The sequence below is a fragment of the Aricia agestis genome, chromosome 2, assembly GCF_905147365.1.
Source record: "Aricia agestis chromosome 2, ilAriAges1.1, whole genome shotgun sequence".
Lineage (NCBI taxonomy): Eukaryota > Metazoa > Arthropoda > Insecta > Lepidoptera > Lycaenidae > Aricia > Aricia agestis.
Window position 1 is genome coordinate 6,572,639 of NC_056407.1, and position 18,856 is coordinate 6,591,494.

The 18,856-nt window shown below is 36.6% G+C and overlaps 2 protein-coding genes across 2 annotated transcripts; one reads left to right on the plus strand and one right to left on the minus strand.

The window, feature by feature from the left end:
* Positions 1-164: 164 nt before the first annotated feature.
* On the minus strand, positions 165-17,758 carry LOC121740030 (protein ERGIC-53). The gene is made up of 12 exons (XM_042132725.1): positions 17,546-17,758; positions 14,837-14,991; positions 14,246-14,418; positions 12,377-12,492; positions 11,597-11,761; positions 4,712-4,824; positions 4,509-4,637; positions 4,030-4,140; positions 3,207-3,292; positions 2,364-2,519; positions 1,366-1,488; positions 165-640 (listed from the first exon to the last, which is right to left on the minus strand). The coding sequence occupies exons 1-12, from the start codon at positions 17,751-17,753 to the stop codon at positions 604-606; spliced, it is 1,572 nt and encodes a 523-aa protein (XP_041988659.1). The 5' UTR covers positions 17,754-17,758; the 3' UTR covers positions 165-603.
* LOC121740029 lies at positions 6,338-10,285 on the plus strand. Its single transcript, XM_042132724.1, has 9 exons — positions 6,338-6,696; positions 6,850-6,924; positions 7,035-7,743; positions 7,817-8,158; positions 8,318-8,741; positions 8,991-9,364; positions 9,438-9,645; positions 9,735-9,901; positions 10,007-10,285. The coding sequence occupies exons 1-9, from the start codon at positions 6,584-6,586 to the stop codon at positions 10,226-10,228; spliced, it is 2,634 nt and encodes an 877-aa protein (XP_041988658.1). The 5' UTR covers positions 6,338-6,583; the 3' UTR covers positions 10,229-10,285.
* Positions 17,759-18,856: the final 1,098 nt, after the last annotated feature.

Here is an 18,856-nt window from a genome sequence, read left to right on the forward strand (position 1 = left end):
TTGACATGTATATGTTAGGTCTTGAACATTTAGTATGACATTAAAAATGTGTTGTGCATGATACATAGTTTTTTAAAGATGGAAGACTAACAGAAACATACATTTTTAATTTTTATATACAAAGTTAATACATTTTAAATTCAATACATTTCTTACAATAATAAAATTATATTTTAACCATTCTTTGAATGTTAGAATTATTTAATACGAATTAGATTAAATTCGGTCCCTATGTAATCTTTGCCGCAAGGTTTGGCTAAATTTGGGTCGCGGGAATGATTTTAACAAAAATTATTTTGTAATGCAACATACACTTATTTGTCCCCAAAACTTAACATAGAAGAGTTGATCTTAGTCATAATGTAGATTATGTTGATCAACATTGGAAATAAAAAATTCACATAAACGTCTGGACCAACCTGGACGGCATTAAAAAAAATATAACTTAACAGTTACGAACATGATTGGTTCAAAAATTATGTGAACGTATCAAAAAGTGAAAGAAAATCGAGCTCTATACAATATTATTGTGACAGAATGTTGAACAAATGCAGAAGAGCTTACAATGTACCGCAAGTGAGTAGTGTCCACACATCTACGGACTCAGAAGAACTTTTTCGCTTGCGCCTCCTTCCTTTCTCTGAAAAAAATGATAGTAACTTGTCTTTAATAGAGATTAATCGCACATAAAAATGTTACTTTTTAGGTATTTTAGGCTAGGTCCGCGCCGATCCGATCCGTCGGCGCCGATATCGAAATGTATGAAATATCAGCGCAGACCGCTAAGCGTTATTCGAAAACGCTTCCTACAATTTTATACATCTCGGGCCATCAGCGCTGACGGTGCGCGCGCAGTCAGCGTGACAGGAAAATCAGCCTCAAAAACATGTTAACGCTGTCACATTAACACGTTAACTGTAATAAAGATTTGCAATAATATCTAGACTAGCATCTGATTTACAAAAGCAACGTGGCTGACAGAGCTGCGACGTAACTTACTTTGCACCTTAGAGCGCTTACAGACGAACAGCACTTGTCGACAGCACGCGTCGAGTCGACAAGAAAAATCAATGAAAAAAATCCAGCGACTGCCGTCGACGCGTGCCGTTCGTCTATTGCTAAGTACTCACATACGGTTTTGCTCGATAGTTTTACTCCGAATCGAAGGAAATGACATATTTGACATATTTAATTCCATCGAGCCGGCTCGAAGCGAGCTGTCAGTTTTGCGGTCCGCACAGTGGTTGTTGCTCGATTTGGAGTAAAACGATCAAAACAGCCAAACCGTATGTGAGTACTTAGCATTAAGGAAGCCATCGAATTTTCTAACTATCGATGAGGTCCAGTAAGGAGCACAATACTAACTTGTAGAGCGCGTATAGGAACATGAGGATGAGATGACCAACGAGCAGCGTGAGCAGCATGCCGGTGGAGGCGCACGACACGCTCGGACACGACGACATCGGCGCCGCCTGCGGCATGTTCACCCTGAAACAATTACCACAATTAAACACGTGAGTGGAAGAACCAGATAAGTAGCAGTAAAAAAATTGCCGATTTTGGACCGAAGTTCCTTATTTTTGCATAAATGGAGGTTTTAAGGCTGGAAAAATGATTTGATATAAAAAAAAACTGCGCATTTTATGTGTAGCCACATATATAAGCCAGGTGATGAAGTAGATATGTTACAAGGTTTATTCAAATTATAAGGGAAAAATGAGTATTTACTCATTTTTCCCTTATAATTTGAATTGTCCATATGTTACAAAATGTTAGCTATTGTGTTCTTCCACTCACGTCTTCATTATTAGTTTAAAAAAGTAAATAGTGAAACCACACTACCCCGGCTATTATTATGAATCGTTTTCTTCAATTGAAATCAGATTAGTAGTATAGTTGTTAAGTTAAAGGAAACATTAAAGTATGGTCGCCTAATAGGGAAAAATTATCGTATAATATAGCTGCTTGTCTCAATCACACACGCATGAAAGCTATTTAGCTCACATACTTACGCGTCAAACGAGATACTATGAGAGAGAAAAGCAGCGATAGATTAATAAACGATGTGACCATTTCTGACAGGGGGTCTAAATATCATGAAAATCGTATGACATACTTTATGGATGGTCCCTGATTTATGCACAGAGTAAGAAAAACAAACGAGTGTGCTTTAGACCACACAACTGAAGTAAAACCTCTTGAGCTCCATCTATAATCTATATGTATGGTATATTAAAAGAAGAAGATGAGCGCACGCCGATCACATATTTCGTACGTTCTCGTCACGCATTTGCCAGCTCCCCAAGCCAAACGTGCGTAAAGAAGTCGTAAAGAAGTTTTACTTCAATAAATATGAGACATACCTCTGCTGTACTCCAGCGAGGGTGTTTTTCAGCTGGCTGAGGTTGTCGCGCACTTCGGAGAGGAACTGCGGGTTGACGACCGTGCCCTGCACCGTGCCGCCGCCGCCCGCCGCCAGGATCGCGTCAGACTTGCGCGTCACGTCGATTATGAAGCCCCTGGAACGTATCGAAAATTGACAAAAATAAAAAAAATCAGTGTGGCACTCGGGGACTGCCACGTCAAAGCAATTGCATTTTTTTATGAAATAAAGGGGCAAACGGGTCACTTGATGGAAAGCAACTTCAATCGCCCATGGACACTCGCAGCATCAGAAGAGCTGCAGCTGCGTTGCCGGCCTTTTAAGAGGGAATAGAATACTTAATAGCGGAGGGTAGGGATGGGAAGGAAAGGGAATAGGGAAGGGTAGAGAAGGGAATAGGGTAGGGGATTGGGCCTCCGGTAAACTCACGTTTCACGCCGGTTTTCTGTGAGAACGTGGTATTTCTCCGGTCGAGCCGGCCATTCGTGCCCAAGCATGGCTCTCCCACGTATATACTACTCCCATAGCATTTTTATAAACTTATGCAATTATAGTTCGCATATGTATAGTCGCACGCACATAAACACCGTGCGGAGTCTGGCAACGCCGCCTGTGCCAGTCGGAGTGGGGGTGTTAGGTTTTGTTTGTTACGGAATTTTTGATTCGGTTGCTGCGCTCAAAGCCCGAGAAAAAAGTTATGTAGTAGCTTAAAAAATATTATGTCATTTCATTTCTCCATACCAAAATATATCGTTAGTAAAGATAATAACGATATATTTTATAACTTTTGTTAGTCTGTTTAGCTAATGTTGCGTGTACTCACTTGAGCTCGGCGATGGTGTTGATCATGAGCTGGTTGTTGGCGGTGAGCACGTCCCAGTCCTGACGGGTTATCGGCATGCCGGGGAGCTGGTACAGAGTATTAAATAGTTAAGTAACGATAAAAAACGTACTGTAAACTGTAGGGTGTATGTGTTAAAAGAGTTACTTTTTTTATTATTCTATGGGCAAATTTGTGCCATTTCTAATAATAATATAGAAGTCAAAAGTAACACTTTCGGTGCTGTTCGGTGTATTTTTACAGTGAAGTCTATATTATGGCCTTATATAGTCTGCACACACACCTGAAGGTGACAATATCACTTTCAACAAACAAATATTTATTTCGCTTAAAGAAACTTACCGCTAATCTACACAAACTCTGATCTCCATACTAGGAGTCCCTGTGTCATGGAGACCAGTCTCTTCCATCATGCACATAAATACTAAGCATAAAGACTAAGATAGTGCCGTTCCCGTTCATGTCTCCTTCCTTTGGTCTGATTTTACCACTTTTTGTGACAATGCTTTATTAATTTCCTTACAGCATGTAATATCGAAAATTCACATTCAGCATTCAAGTACGAAATGATCCCTTCAGTACGAGGGAGCTCATGTATTTTGAACGAAGTTCCTAATCGCGCGTTGCGAAAGGGGGTTACTTTTTGCTATAGTAGTAAGCCGTGCGGCGTGCGCGTGTTTCTCTGTTTCTTTTTCTCTCCTAGAAAGCAACTTGTTTGCATCCGGGTGTCCCTTGCAGCTGTCAATTTTTTTTTTGACAGGAATACCTATTAAGTAATATAATTTATTATAATTAATTGAATCACCTGCTGCACCTGTCCGGGTTGCGGCGGCTGCGCGGGCTGCAGCGGCTGACCCTGCGTGTGGCTGTACACCGCCGTCAACATCGACAGAGAGTTCATCTGTTTGCCGATCACCTGCGAACAATAAATGTTGCTGTAAAGTATGTTGGCGCTAAAACGTTAAATGAAAAATGTTAACATTAACTAATTACAAATTATATTCAGTCAATTTGATATAAGTGTGTACTGTCTAAATTACAATGTCATCAAAAATATCGTTTTGTCAGACGGACAGACCAGAACCTAGATTAAATTTACAACTAAGAATAATACGACCCGAGAATAGGAGACAGCGCGAAAACTGAACTTTGAATTAAATTATTATTTTTATACACGCTTTAATTTCATACAATACAAGACTATTTCTCAAAAGATTACACTTACAAGAAATACATTTTGTGGCTTATCAGTATAAATTATAAATCTACTCATTTAACCATTACCTCGTCAACTTTCTTGTGCAGGTCCCTCATAACGTCTTGCACTTGTCCGAGCCCCTGGAAAATCTGCCGCAACTCCCTCTGGCCGTCCGATTCGAACCAGTCCTCCATCTCGCCGTCTCTGTCACGCACCTGCAAAAAGAGATGGATAGTAAATATAGCTTACTCCTTTTTTAAGGATTTATGGCTAAAACTATAAGACATACTTCATCGGGATGCTCTTTCCTGTAGTCCTCTTTCTGTTGCTCCAATTTCTTCTGATACTCCTGGTATTCTTGAGACAGTTTCTGCTGTTCATCGCTGCTCATTTGCTGGCCGCCTATAAATGTAAAAACAAAATATATTTATGGTGGCAGTTCACTCTAATATATCCATTACCATCTCGTCTTTACTTACGTAGTTACTAGGTACACGAAACATAAGAGCGTGATAGTAACATTTACATAGGCGAATGAATTAGATACAAATTAGGTTAATCATCATAGTTTGTGCGTTTTAAGATGAAATGCGTGACACATTATAATTGACAATAGTAGGGAAGTTACCTAAAAAATTATTCGATAATTTAAAAATATCGAATCACTTCGTAAAGGAATTGCAATCGAAATTGTCGATTTCGCACTGACGTTTCAGAGTGGCGCCGGCGATTTTAGGTGGCCGCCCTTTTTCATCGATTTGATTTCGATTCAACATTGTCAATCTCTATCGGCATAGGTTCCGTTTCATGCATCTGACATTTTTCAAATATTTTCGTAACAATAATTCTATACTCCTATTTCACAGTTAATATTTATAATTTTATATTAATAAGTTAGCATTTAGCAACTTTTCATTTTTATTTATTTACAGTTATAGGAAATATTTGTTTTGGTGGATGAAATATAATTTATTACATTTCGATTTTTTTTGTTTTCTTGAAAAATAAAACCGTAGCAAGGAACATGAGAACTGTCACCCATATCATCATATAACGCACAAACTATAGTGTGCAAATTTTATCTCGCAAAATTCTATAGATTGGGTACATGTATATCGTTTAAGGTGGTTCGTTTTCCATAGTAAAGTATTTTTCCATTTACGGACGAATGGAGCATAACCTTAAACTGAAATTATATAATTTGGCATTTATTATGATGTTTATTCGCGGCAAATTATATTTACTAGACAAAAATTGTATAATAATCGCATAAATCAGTCGAAAATTCAGTTCAATTTTGTTAATGTGTGAGTGTACACCGACAGTATCGTATGCTAAGTTACAAGTTTAGTTGTATGTCCGGCTACGTTGCCAGCTCGCGCCTCGCTATGCTCGTTCCGTACACTGTTGCCGTTCTTCTCGACGATCACTTAGATCTTCAAATTGTAATCGTGGGAGCTTGTTTTCTTTCTGCCACTTTTTACAAAGGTGTTGCCAACTTTGCACTTTTGATGCTAATCATTTTCATAATTATGCGTAGGCCGTAGCCCCATTTGATTTATATTTATAAATAATAGTTATAACTAATTACCATTATATCTAGCTTTATATCGTTATTATAGTTATTTTTTGGGGAAATGTTTCTATTGAGCATGCAAAATATCGCGGATGATGCCGAAATACAAAAACCGTTTAAATATATATTTATGTTGAGAGGAAATTAGGGTCCAGAGGGAAAGAAAAAGGCCAAAGACTATAAAAGGGGAAATAGCGGGAAATAATACTGTATAAAAAAAGAAAAAAAGTCCTAAAAGGGGAAATCTGAATTGGGGCGAAACGAAATCATTATAGTGGAAACACTGGACAGCCGGCCGGCCGCCGGTGTCAACTTTATATTATGGCGTTCCTGGTTTGCTCTGCATCACGCATTGTTTTAATCAGAATTCCATATATCATTGATTTCTTTGTAATTAACTGCTATAACGTTGAGTCGAGCTCTGCTCCTCCGTTCTAAGTGTTACAAAGTTCAGTGAATCGTGAGATAGTGACTGCGAGATAGTGACTCTAACCTTACCTATTATATTTTGTGTTGTGAGATATTGGACTCTTTGAACCTCCTGAGTTGAGTGGTTATCTGTTCGTGTTAGTGCACCGACATAAAATGGAGCCACGAACTTCGCGAAAAGACTATAAAAATCACCAATATTCTGGTGCAAGAAAAAGTCGCAAACGAGTTCGTGGACAAATGAAACGCCATCACGGAGAAGTAAAAAGGTAAGAAAGTATTCTCCTACTGATTTGTGGATTTAACAGTACTCATGAAGTACCTACTCATTATAATTATATTGAAAGTTCAATCAGTATATCGTCTTAGGTTTTGTTTTTGAAAGTATAGGTACCTAACTAACCTTTTTTTACTTGTTGCAGTCGTAATGAATTGTGGTGTAAAAGACCGAAATTAGACGATAATGACAAAAAAGAAAACATTTCTTCAAGTTCTATGTAAGTGCACCATCAAATTCATAATATTATGTAGACAATAACTTTGAATTCCTCATGAGTAAGTATTACTTATCCACTAATTACAAAAAATACTTTATACCTAACTACAGATTGAACAACACTGTCAAGACGTACATCACCAAATCGAAGAAGTTTAATGTAGAAGCAAATTATACTCAATATGAACAATTGGAGAAAACTGAAAATGAAACCACAGCAGCAAAGCCATTGGACATAAATTGGCCACTTATTGATCCCACTGTTAACAGTCACGAGTTGACTGTTGAATATGTTTCACCAGATAATTTGACTGGTCTTTCTGGAAACAGAATTGTGGACCTAGTGCACGTCCTTCAGTGGGCTTTCAGACTGGAGAGACACCGATCACAATGTAAAGGAAGCAGTATTTTATTTATAAATGAATTGAAAGATGGCTTCAACAGCATATTTATTTTCAAGTGTAGCAGTTGTTTAAAAGAATTCCGGAACAGCAATGAAATAGTAGCCAAACACAATAAAGCCTTTGTATGGGGAACATTAACAGCTGGCAGTTATTACTCCCAATCTGCTCACATAACCAACTTGATGGACATCCCTACCATGTCACCTAACAAGTTTCGGAAGACAGAGAAAATATTAGGTGATGTCTGGCAGGACCACCTAACCAAAGAAATTAAAAGAAATGGTGAATTAGAGAAAGCTCTTGCCTTGGGAAAACAACATATTGATGAAGATGGTGTGCCATTTGTGACTGTGTATGTGGATGGTGGCTGGCCTAAGCGATCATATGGCCATGACTATAGTTCTGCATCAGGAATGGTTGGTTGGTTTAGTTGATAACCTGTATTTCTTTTTTTTGTGATTGTTTTTTATAACTTTTGTTATATTACAGGCCTGCATTATTGGTAAAGAGACGAAAAAATGTCTCTTCATAGGCATCAAAAATAAATACTGTTACCACTGTCATATTTATGAGAAAACAAATGAGCCAGTGCCTGAACATACTTGCTTCAGAAATTATGAAGGGCCATCGACAGGAATGGAGTCGACTATTTTGATAGAAGGGTTTCAAAAAAGCCAAGAAATGCACGGAATTAAATATTTGCAATTTGTTGGTGATGGAGACTCTTCAGTTTTTGCACAACTCAGAGAAAAAGTCTCATATGGACAACAAATAAAGAAGATTGAGTGCAAAAATCATGTAATCAAAAACTACACTGGTGCATTGTACAAGGTAAAAACATTATTTTACAGCCATTGCCTGCAAATTTATCAGACTACTGGCCAAATTTTTTGGCTAAATAACATAATTTTTTGTTAATTTTTTACATTATAATATGTTATATAATAAAATAACTATATAATGTCTTCATTAATTTGTATTCATTTTCAGATTCTGGCAAATACAAAATTGCCATTACTTGGCAGAAAAATATTGAAGCCGAAAGTGCAAAAACTTACTGCTGTGGCACGAAAAATTATAATACATGGTGATCGTAACACTTTTAGAGAAGATTTAAACAATGGCCCTTCTCATGTATTTGGATGCCACAAAGATTGCAAAGAGTATTACTGCAGATTCATCAACAGTGATGAAAAGGACACAGATCTTTCACAAGAATTGAAAACAAAGGCACCCACAGTTTGGGCTCTCATTTGTGCAGCAAAAGAGGCAGTCATGTCAAAATGCCATCGACTATCAAATGACACAACAAATGTGGTGGAAAACTTTATGAGTGTCTTGAGCAAATTCATATGTGGAAAAAGATTGAATTTGCACAAAGGTGGCTCATATCAACGCAGAGTATATGTTGCAGGTAAGAATTGAATAATGTATAACATAAACACAACTAGCTTTTGCCCACGGCATCGCATGTGTAAAAGTATACATAAAAACCTTCCTCTTGAATCACTACTCTTTCTACTAAAAAAAACTGCATCAAAATCCGTTGTGTAGTTTTAAAGATCTAAGCATTTATATTATATAGAGACAAACAGACACGAAAAGCTTAGTTAGTTCTTAGTTTTACTTTATATTATTTCAATATTACACTTTTTTATTTCAGGCCTTTCACACACTGCTGGTGAAAACTGGCATGCAAGCGCTTGGAAAAGCCACACAGCATGTAGCCCTGGGAAAACAGTAAAAAAATACATTGCTCAAAAAGGAAAATGTCAAGAAAGACGAAAAAACTACACCCGCAGGCGGCTTTTTGTCCCCAAATGTAAACCTGACCAGAATTATGGTCCAAAGGCACAAGAGGCAAATGAACCAATTGCAGAGACAGATCTGAAAGAAGCATGTCTTCTAAAACTTAAAGAGTTTCAAAAAACAGATCAGGAAATTGAAGATATTGAACACCTGACCATTGGGCAACATGAAAATGATGTGTATAATACACATAGATGTAACAGGCTCACTGCCAGCCAGTTTGGAATGGTAAATGGCAATACTCTAGTTTTGTAATATACCACAAATTAGCACATTATGCTCAATTTGCCCTCTGTTACAGATCTGTAAGCGAAAATCAACAACACCCTGCCACAACCATGTCAAAACAATTTTATATAAAAACAATATTCTGACCAATGACATGTCGTATGGTCAACGCAATGAGTCTGTGGCAAGGACATTATTTACAGAAAAAATGAAAAAAAACGTGCGACCAGCAGGCCTCTTCATTGACAAAGAATTTGGCTTTTTGGGTGCTAGTCCGGATGGTATGTGGCATAATTCATTTCAAATTATTGTTTTTCTGTCCAGATCATTTGTGAATATATTATTATTTACTGCAATCAATGAATTTCAGGGGTTATAGAAGAAGAAAAGTCTATTTTGGAAATTAAATGTTTCCCCTCATTGGCTCGTAACAATCAAGACATGAATGCTGCTGCTAAAGATAGAAAAAACTTCCCATTGTATATTGACAACAATGGGAGTTTACAAATAAATAAAAAACACAACTATTACTATCAGGTTAGTACCAATTACATGCTGTTGTTGCATGCAGTAAACAGAGATCACCTGCTGTGCTTTATTTTACTGTTTGAACATTTTTACACCTACCTATTCTTGTTACAGATTCAGGGGCAACTACGAGTTTCTCAAATGAAGAAATGTTATTTTGTGGGATATATTTCTCCAGCTCATGATATTACAGTACTAGAAATCGAGCGTGACGAAAATTTTATTTTGGACATGTTACCTAAATTGGTATCATTTTATAAAAATTCTGTTTTGCCAGAGGTGGTACTTCGAAAAGTAAAAAATAATCAAAACTGCATAGATGTTTCACTGTGGTAGCACATTTATTATTATATTACTTCTCGAATAACCGCCTCTGTAGTTTAGTGGTGGTTATTCTTTTATAAATGACAATTTTATTGTAAAATGTTATTTTTCAATAATGTAATAAATAATAACTGCAATAGTAAAAACCTGATTTTTATTTAGAACTCGGGACAAAAATACATTATATTATATTTCACGACTAAAATCTCTTATTATGTAATTTGCATAAAATTACAAAAATATAACAAAAAAAGTTCAAAAACGGTATGTCGGTCTAGCGACACGAACCCGATACCTAACGGCCGTTCCCAATATTTGATCCATCTCTGGTTTTGCCCTACTAGAGATAGGAATAGCTCACAATTGACATAAAATATATGTCTCTAATGTCTAATGTGAGTTATTCCTATCTCTAGTAGGGCCAAACCAGAGATAGATCAAATATTGGGAACCGCCGTTAGAGTACAGACCAAGACGCTTACACATTTGGCCAGATCATGCTTTGCAGAGCAGACGAAATTTAATAACGCTTCCGTTTACTATGAAATCTTTGTATGTGTGTGTGAATCACTCGCGCGCCGCTTCGCCGATGCTAAATGCACAAATAAAGCGATTTTAACACTTAAAATATTATTTAAGTATTGTTAGTTACATCAAAAATATTACGCTATTACCGGTAAACACTTTACTTTCTAAAAATTTGTTCTATTTAGTTGAAAAAAAAATAAAATAAGCTCTATTAGGACATTAACGCCATCTAGTGGCGCGGCAGTGCCTAGCTGACCGTGACGAACCACCTTAAAGATTACAAAGCACAGAACGATGCTAACACGTCATGTGTCAGCCACGTCTTCGCTGCATGACCATCCCGCCTCAAAGCCGCTCGCCAAAAGTACACTAATGAACTCCACAAGTAAGCTACAACCCCAAGACCTTCTTACCTTGTAACTTCTTATATTGTATGTATATGATATACATACATACAGGGTGCAATTAAACCTTCCTGCCAAATTTTTTCAGGGCTTAGGTATCACTAGGAGAGTCCATTTAACGAAAAAAATTTGGGTGTTATTTTTTTTCAATGGCATATTTTATCCTATTTAAAATCGTTGCAGAACGGTCACTCGCGGCGCGGGGGAATGAGAGGGGGTAGCGCGGGGAGAGGCGCGCGCGCGGGGTCACATCACGCGCGGGCGACGGGTCGTGTCCATTAATTGTAGTGCTTTTTAGGATAACTTTCGGAAGCTATTCCTCAACATTTTAGTACTGAGTGATTATAAAAGAAAAAATACGAGTATTTTTATTTTTAACAAGGATCAATATATCAAAATTTGGCATGAAGGTTTAATTGCACCCTGTATATTATATATAAGTACATACCGGGCTGCTGCGTGGTATGCAGCGAGGTGGTGAGCAGGTGCACAACGTCGTGGTCGTCGGCGAGCCCGCCCGTCGCCGCCGACAGCCCCAGGTAACCGCCGCGCGGCAGCACCACGTTCTCAGCGCGGAAACACAGCTCGTAGTCCGCCTCGTTGTTCGTCAGACCTGCACGACATTAAAGATGTTAGCACGGCTCGAATATTATAGATATAGTAAACACTTCAGTCACTAAATATCCTCCACCACTATCATGCAGTAGCGATGCTGTTATATAAATAAGAGATAGATTAAAGGGCGTGGCCAAAAGTGTCAGTCGCATGCAGTTTTATTATACGGCAAAGTTAACATCTATATTGACACTAGCTGTCCCGGCAAACATTGTTTTGCCATATAAATAATTTTTGGTATGAAAAATAGATGTTGGCCGATTCTCAGACCTACTCAATCTTCTCAGAAAATTTCATGAGAATCGGTCAAGCCATTTCGGAGGAGTATGTGAACGAACATTGCGACATGAGAATTTTATATATAAGATTAAGATTATGTTCTGATTTGTAGTTGTATGAGAAGCTGACGACATGGCCTCACGGGCAAGCGGCACCTATAATTTCTTTTTATATCTGTGAGTATGATTGCTATATGCTGGACATTGCGATAAAGCGATAATGTCGCTGAATCCAGCGCTAGAATTCAGTAACATTAACGCTCAATGCCGTATCAGTATAAATCAGCATTCAGCAGTTATCCTCATTTAACATTAATTGTGGTTGCAGTACATACCGTTGTGGAAGTATACTGTGAGGGTGTTGAGGTAGTATTCGATGCGGGCGCGCGTCGGGTACGGCTTGTTGCGGAAGTCGCGCAGGCAGCCCGACAGCAGCTGCGTCGACCCGTCACTAAACATACAGATTATTATTAATTAATAATAATAATAATAATAATAATAATAATATCTATGGACGCTTCACACCACGTCAGTCTGGCCCCGTGCTAAGTACCTAAAGGACTTGTGTTACAGGTACCAAACAACGGAAATATATTTAATACTTTTATACTATACACATATTTAAGATTTTTTATTATATCATACACATATTTAATACACATCCAGACCCGGGAACTTTGAAAACTCTTTGTTCCGTCGGCGGGATTCGAACCCGCGACCTCCGGCTTGAGCTACCGACGCGCTCACCACTGAGCCACAGAGGTCATCAGAATATTTTGACTTTTCATGTAGATATTTTATAGGGTAATTAAAAAATGACATATCGGTTGTCTGACTTTCGTATAGCCATCGCTCTACTGCAAATAGACTAGCTATACGTGTTTCTCTTCTTCGTAACACCAAAACGGTTAAATGTTTTAAATATAATCTAACAGTAGTTATAAAAATTATTAATTTTCTGCCCGAATGTGTGTGAATCATTAGATTATACTAGACGACGCCCGCAACTCTGTTGCGCCAAAACTCGTTTATCGCGCGGGAACCGTACATTTTTTGGGACAAAAAGTATCCTATGTCCTTTCCCGGGATTCAAAGTATCTCCATCTCGTTTTTCAGCAAAATCGGTCCAGCGGTTTGGGCGTGAAGAGGTAACAGACAGACAAACTTTCGCATTTATAATATTACAATTTACAAGCTTTTGCCCGTGGCTTCGCTCGGTTTAGAAGTATTATTATATACAAACTTTCATCCCATATTAGAACCCCTTGGGGTTGGAATTTATCAAAATCCTTTCTTAGCGGATGCCTACGTTATAACATCTACCTGCATGCCAAATTTCAGCCCGATCCGTCCAGTGGTTTGGGCTGTGCGTTGATAGATCACTATGTCAATCAGTCAGTCAGTCACCTTTGAGTTTTTTATTTATAGATTATGTCCAAAAGTATGTGTATTTAAGATGACCTTGTTACAGTATGACAAAACAATAATATTTAAGTAAACAGTCCAGAAAGTTTACATAATATTATAAAATAAGCATACCTGCACGCAACAGCGCGATAACATGTCTTTGAACATTCTGTAGGTCAGTTTTGTTGTTAACTTTGATATCAATAAAAGATTTTACCGCACTTTGTTATTATTACTTTACATCTCGACTCTCGAGTATATCAAAGCGGAACTGATTACCTTTAAAATTGGAATTAGACATGGAGTTAGTAAATTAATAAACATGTTTGTGAAATAACCTCTTTTTTCATTGAGTTTAGAATCATAAAATCAAGTTAGGAAATAACTAGGTGCAAACCCTTACCAGTTTGGACTTTCAAACAAGTAAACGCAAGCTCTCTAAGGAGCCTCTGACTTATTTGCAGCTCCTGTAGAGGCTCCTGTAGATGGCCATAAGATATTATGTTTGCTTTTAACTAACATTTAACAGTCTTGAAAGTATAGCAGGTTTGCACCTTATTGCAATTATGGTATAGTATGTTGCGGCAGCCACAATACGAATAGTCTAAGCAGCTATTTGAATTTTGAACGGACAATAATAATATCGAACTCACCAGGGTCGGATTTATATTTTTATGAGTATAGGCCACTTAAATTTTCGCCGCCCCTATGAATGTACGAAATCTGCCTCCATCCTAGGACTCTGCCGCCCTTAGGCCATGGCCTATATTGCCTATAAATCCAGAGCTGGTACTCACCTCTTATGATCGAAGCTCTTGGTGCCATCGTTGACGACGGCCATGATGTAGGGGTTGTTGTGTTTGTTGTCGTTATCGAAGGAGTCGAAGATGACGCCGAGGCCGTTCCAGCGGTCCGACGAGCCGAACACGTCGCCCGTGTATTCGCCGCGTTGCGTCGTGTACCAGAACGCCTGAGAGCAAATATTTATGTTACTGTGAGCGAAAAACTTTGGATCCCTTTTGACGAAAAATGCGGAAACGTAGGTGAATGAAATTTTGCACATTTATAGTTTATATGGTGAAGGAGTGCATCAAGCTAATATTATTTTGAAATTATGCTTTTATCATACATTTTTTTTACAAATAAAATATTACACACACTACAATGTGCACACTACCATATTTTTGAGTGACAAGTCTATACGTACGAATTATACTCTTTTGTTTATAGTTGAAGTATGTTGTCAAATTAAAAATGGATTGTTGTTTTTTATTAAATGCTATTAGATCGTTTCTTAAAAATGTATGTTTACTGTCCATGAACGATTGTTATAATTGTTTACCATCAGGCGATTTTTTTAGATCGTTTGACCATATTAAATAACACACCAGTCCATCAGCACCGATCCTGCCGCGACCGGAGATCTTGAACATGACGTCGACCTCCCACCAGTCGAAGTTGATGGGGTTCTTGGTCCATATCGCGCCCTTCTGGCTGCGGAGCGACGGCGCTAGACGCACGCTCTCGCCTGACGCGATGGCATCTGAAAATTTGTTTTTTTATTATTATTATTAGTTTCATCATCATCAGCCTGTTGCCATCTGCTGCTGAACATAGGCCTCCCCCAATGAGAGCCAACCATCCCGATCTTGGGCAGCCCTCATCCATCCGCTGCCATAGCCTTTCTTTAAATCGTCGGTCCACCGTGCTGCAGGTCGTCCAACACTACTTTTGCTAAGTCGAGTGGCGACGCTTTTAATATGTACGTAAATTATATTAATAAACTGCAAAAAAAACATTTGTAGGAAGCTTATGCCTACTGATCTGATAATAATCTACCAATCAATAAAAAACTATTAAGAAACCATCCAGCTACAATAAAGATATGATAAGATAGCGATTGGTAATAGCTTAAAATAACCACCTCGCACAATAATATTATTTCATCGATTCTGAATTAAATTACTATGTGGCATAGCGAAATTTTTGATGGAACCACGAAATTTAATGGTTATTGTTTCTACATCAAAAATCATTGACATTATTGTAGTAGATACACTTGTGGAGGTGTTTCCATGTAATTATTTTTTGGATAAACTAAACATAATTTTTACTGTCCTCAATCAAGAAAAAAAATTAAAACTTAATACTTTGAGAGTTGAGAATTTAGGTTATAGTTACGTCTCAACCTATCTCGACACTCTTTATATAACAGCATTATACTCTCTGTATCAATAATAATATGCATATTGCATACAGTAAACTAATAATGATAATATAATAAATAATAGGTAAAGACGGGAAGACAGACATTGGCACTATGAATTGATCCAAGACTGAGTCTTTATTTTAAGATCCAAGACAATAATTTATTTCTGAAAACAATGAAAGTGGAATCCACCACTATTTTGTAGTTAAAAAAATAACACTTGAAAAATTATCAGAAATATAATATATTAATATAAAAATCCGAAAGCATAATCGTCTAAGACTACATTAACATTAATTAAATATGAGAATCATGCAAATATGAAATACTCAAAATAAATATCAATAAAGTTGTAAAGATTATACATTATGAACATGTAAATGATATCAACCAAATAACCTAAGTATTGATAATTATATTTTTTACAACATTCTGCTGGCTTCTTGTGATGGTACTTGAAATTATCATCATCCTATCTAGGTATAATGCAACATTCAAGAAAGTAAAAATATATTTTAATATGAAAACTATAGTTTTGCATCTTAATAATTGTTATTCTACCTGCTAGTTGACTTTAACCATCTTAATTATAAAACATCTGCTATGTTTATAATGAATTGCATACAAAATAAGATATAACAGTTACATGAAATAGAGTACTATGGCATACTTGAGTTTAATTTTCTTTGAGAAACAAAGATAAACTAATATTATTTACCCTATGAAATTAAAATATGCCATAAAGTAGCTTACAAATTAAAACAGTGATCATTATGATAATAATTATAAAATGTGGGTCAATCATACCATATACCTCAGTCAGCATTTATCAGATTATTTAACAATTTACTTTGTCAGCTTATGTCATTGGAGCATACATAAGCACAATATTCTTACCTATGTAATATAAGCAACATATTGATATCTTCAAGTTAAAGCAGTGTTTAAATTCACATTGCAATACTTTTAAAGCTTCTGTTGATTGTACTAAATATGTGTGAAACAATAAATACAATGCTTATTTGTTTTGACATTTTTAATTTTAAACTACTTAAGTTTTGCTCATTTAACTGTTCAACATAATCCATGTTGTTATGTCTTTTTGATTTCGACTTTGTAGTTTTAATTTTTTTTATTAAAACTACAAAGTCCATTTTTATGAAATTTGCATGTAATAATATACCTATTATTAAATATAATTATGGACCCTTTCCCATGGAATAAATTTGGGCCTATAAATTCTAACATGGAACCGTATGTCATGTCTAGTACAATATGTGCAATTTATATCCTTTAAATATCTTCAAAAATGATGGTTTTTCATTTTAACCCGTCAATCGTGGAAAAACGAGACACAATAGAATTTCTATTGTGTCTGGTAACCGGTGACCGCATGGGGCTTGATGAATAAAATTTCATTAACACCCAGTGTTTTTCCCTGGGTATTCTGTATTATTGATAAACAATTTCTGTGATATTGATTTCAACAAAGAAAATATAAAATAGAATTATACACTCAGGAGCATTAAATCTGTTAATATAACCGTTTATTTCCGCGTAAATGTGGCAAATATGCTTATAATTTCAGTTTTACTTTGAACCACGACTCACGGGTGATGTCGTGGACGGTGGAACTAAACAAGAAATATACCACTTGCTATCCCCCTCGCACCTACGCGTTTACACATATTTTATCTCTGTCGGACTTGACAGATTTCACTGACGTGTCGCTGTCATAGGCATAAAATCGCAACAAGAACCTATTTTACTAATTCATAAGATAAAATATTACTGAAAAGGCGAAAACTGAAGTCCTACTGTCTTACAAATAACTAATTTAGGACTTACAACAATTGCATAGCAAATAAATACATAGAAAAATACTTACTTCCACCGTATTCCCAGAAAGGCACCGATCCATCTTTTTGGGCTAAATATGGGGGCTTAAATGAGTATTTATATTCAAAACGTCTATGAACTGTTTGCGTATTTGAAGAAACTAGGACACATAGCACAGTACACACTAAAAGATTTAAATTTAAAGAAGACATGTCGGTTTTGGCAGCAAACCGCAACATCCGACCAAATTCAACCATCAAAAGAAAGTCAGTTTTGTTGACACTTGACGTTGACAGTTTTTTTTCATCTATACAGGGTTAAAGATTTTCTTCTTCTTCTTTTGGCGTAAGCCTCCCCATTTAGGAGTTGCCAGCGTCAGAGTTAAAGTGAAAGATGTGAGCAGGTGCCTTACTCCCGAAACTGATGCCTTACTCCCGAAACTGATATCAACTTGATACGAGTCTGATTTCGATTTCGTTTTTGATGTCATTGTAACGCGTAGGAATTCCGGAACAAAATCGTATCAAAATCGAGATGTTGCTATGGCGTCTTGTCAACGTCGTTATGGCAACGTTGTATTGTTATTTAAAATTATTAGAAGGTTACGAAAAATATGACATACTACCTGTTGCCCGCGACTTCGTCCGCGTCAACATAGTATAATAACAAAGATGGATAGTCCGCTAACAAATATGAAAAAAATAAAATATAACCTCCTCCTTTTTGGAAGACTCCTTATTACATCAGCTATCTGCCAATAGAAGTCCCGTCAAAATCGGTCCAGCCATTTCGGAGATTAGCCGGAACAAACAGACAGACATACAGACACAAAAATTCTAAAAATTGTTATTTTGGTGTAAGTAGGTACCTTATAAATATTCATATGCATGTACCTAGTAAAAAACGGTTATTTTAAAATTACAAACAGACACTCCAATTTTATTTATATGGATAGATATGTATAGATGTATAGATTATGTAATGTTTGTGTTTTTTCCTCATACCATAAAAATACATTTCTTTAGAAACTTTAGATAGATGTGCCCATTTTCTACTTTACGAGTAGTGGGTTTAAAATGGTTATTTTCGATAAGGAACATCTTGACATTAAACAAAATATATGTAAATTCTCTTTTGTAGACTTTGTAGTTACATTTAACATTGTCATAAGTATACATATTCTAGTATTTGTAAAATTTGTATCCCTGCATGCCGACATTAAAAGTTAGTTTTTATTTGGAAAATAATGGTCCGTCCAACGCACCTTACTTATTTATACCAAATCAAAATACTGTGGCCGGTCCGCCATTTTATGTTCCGGTTCTCCAAGGTACATAAACTGTCAAAGTGTCGTATTATA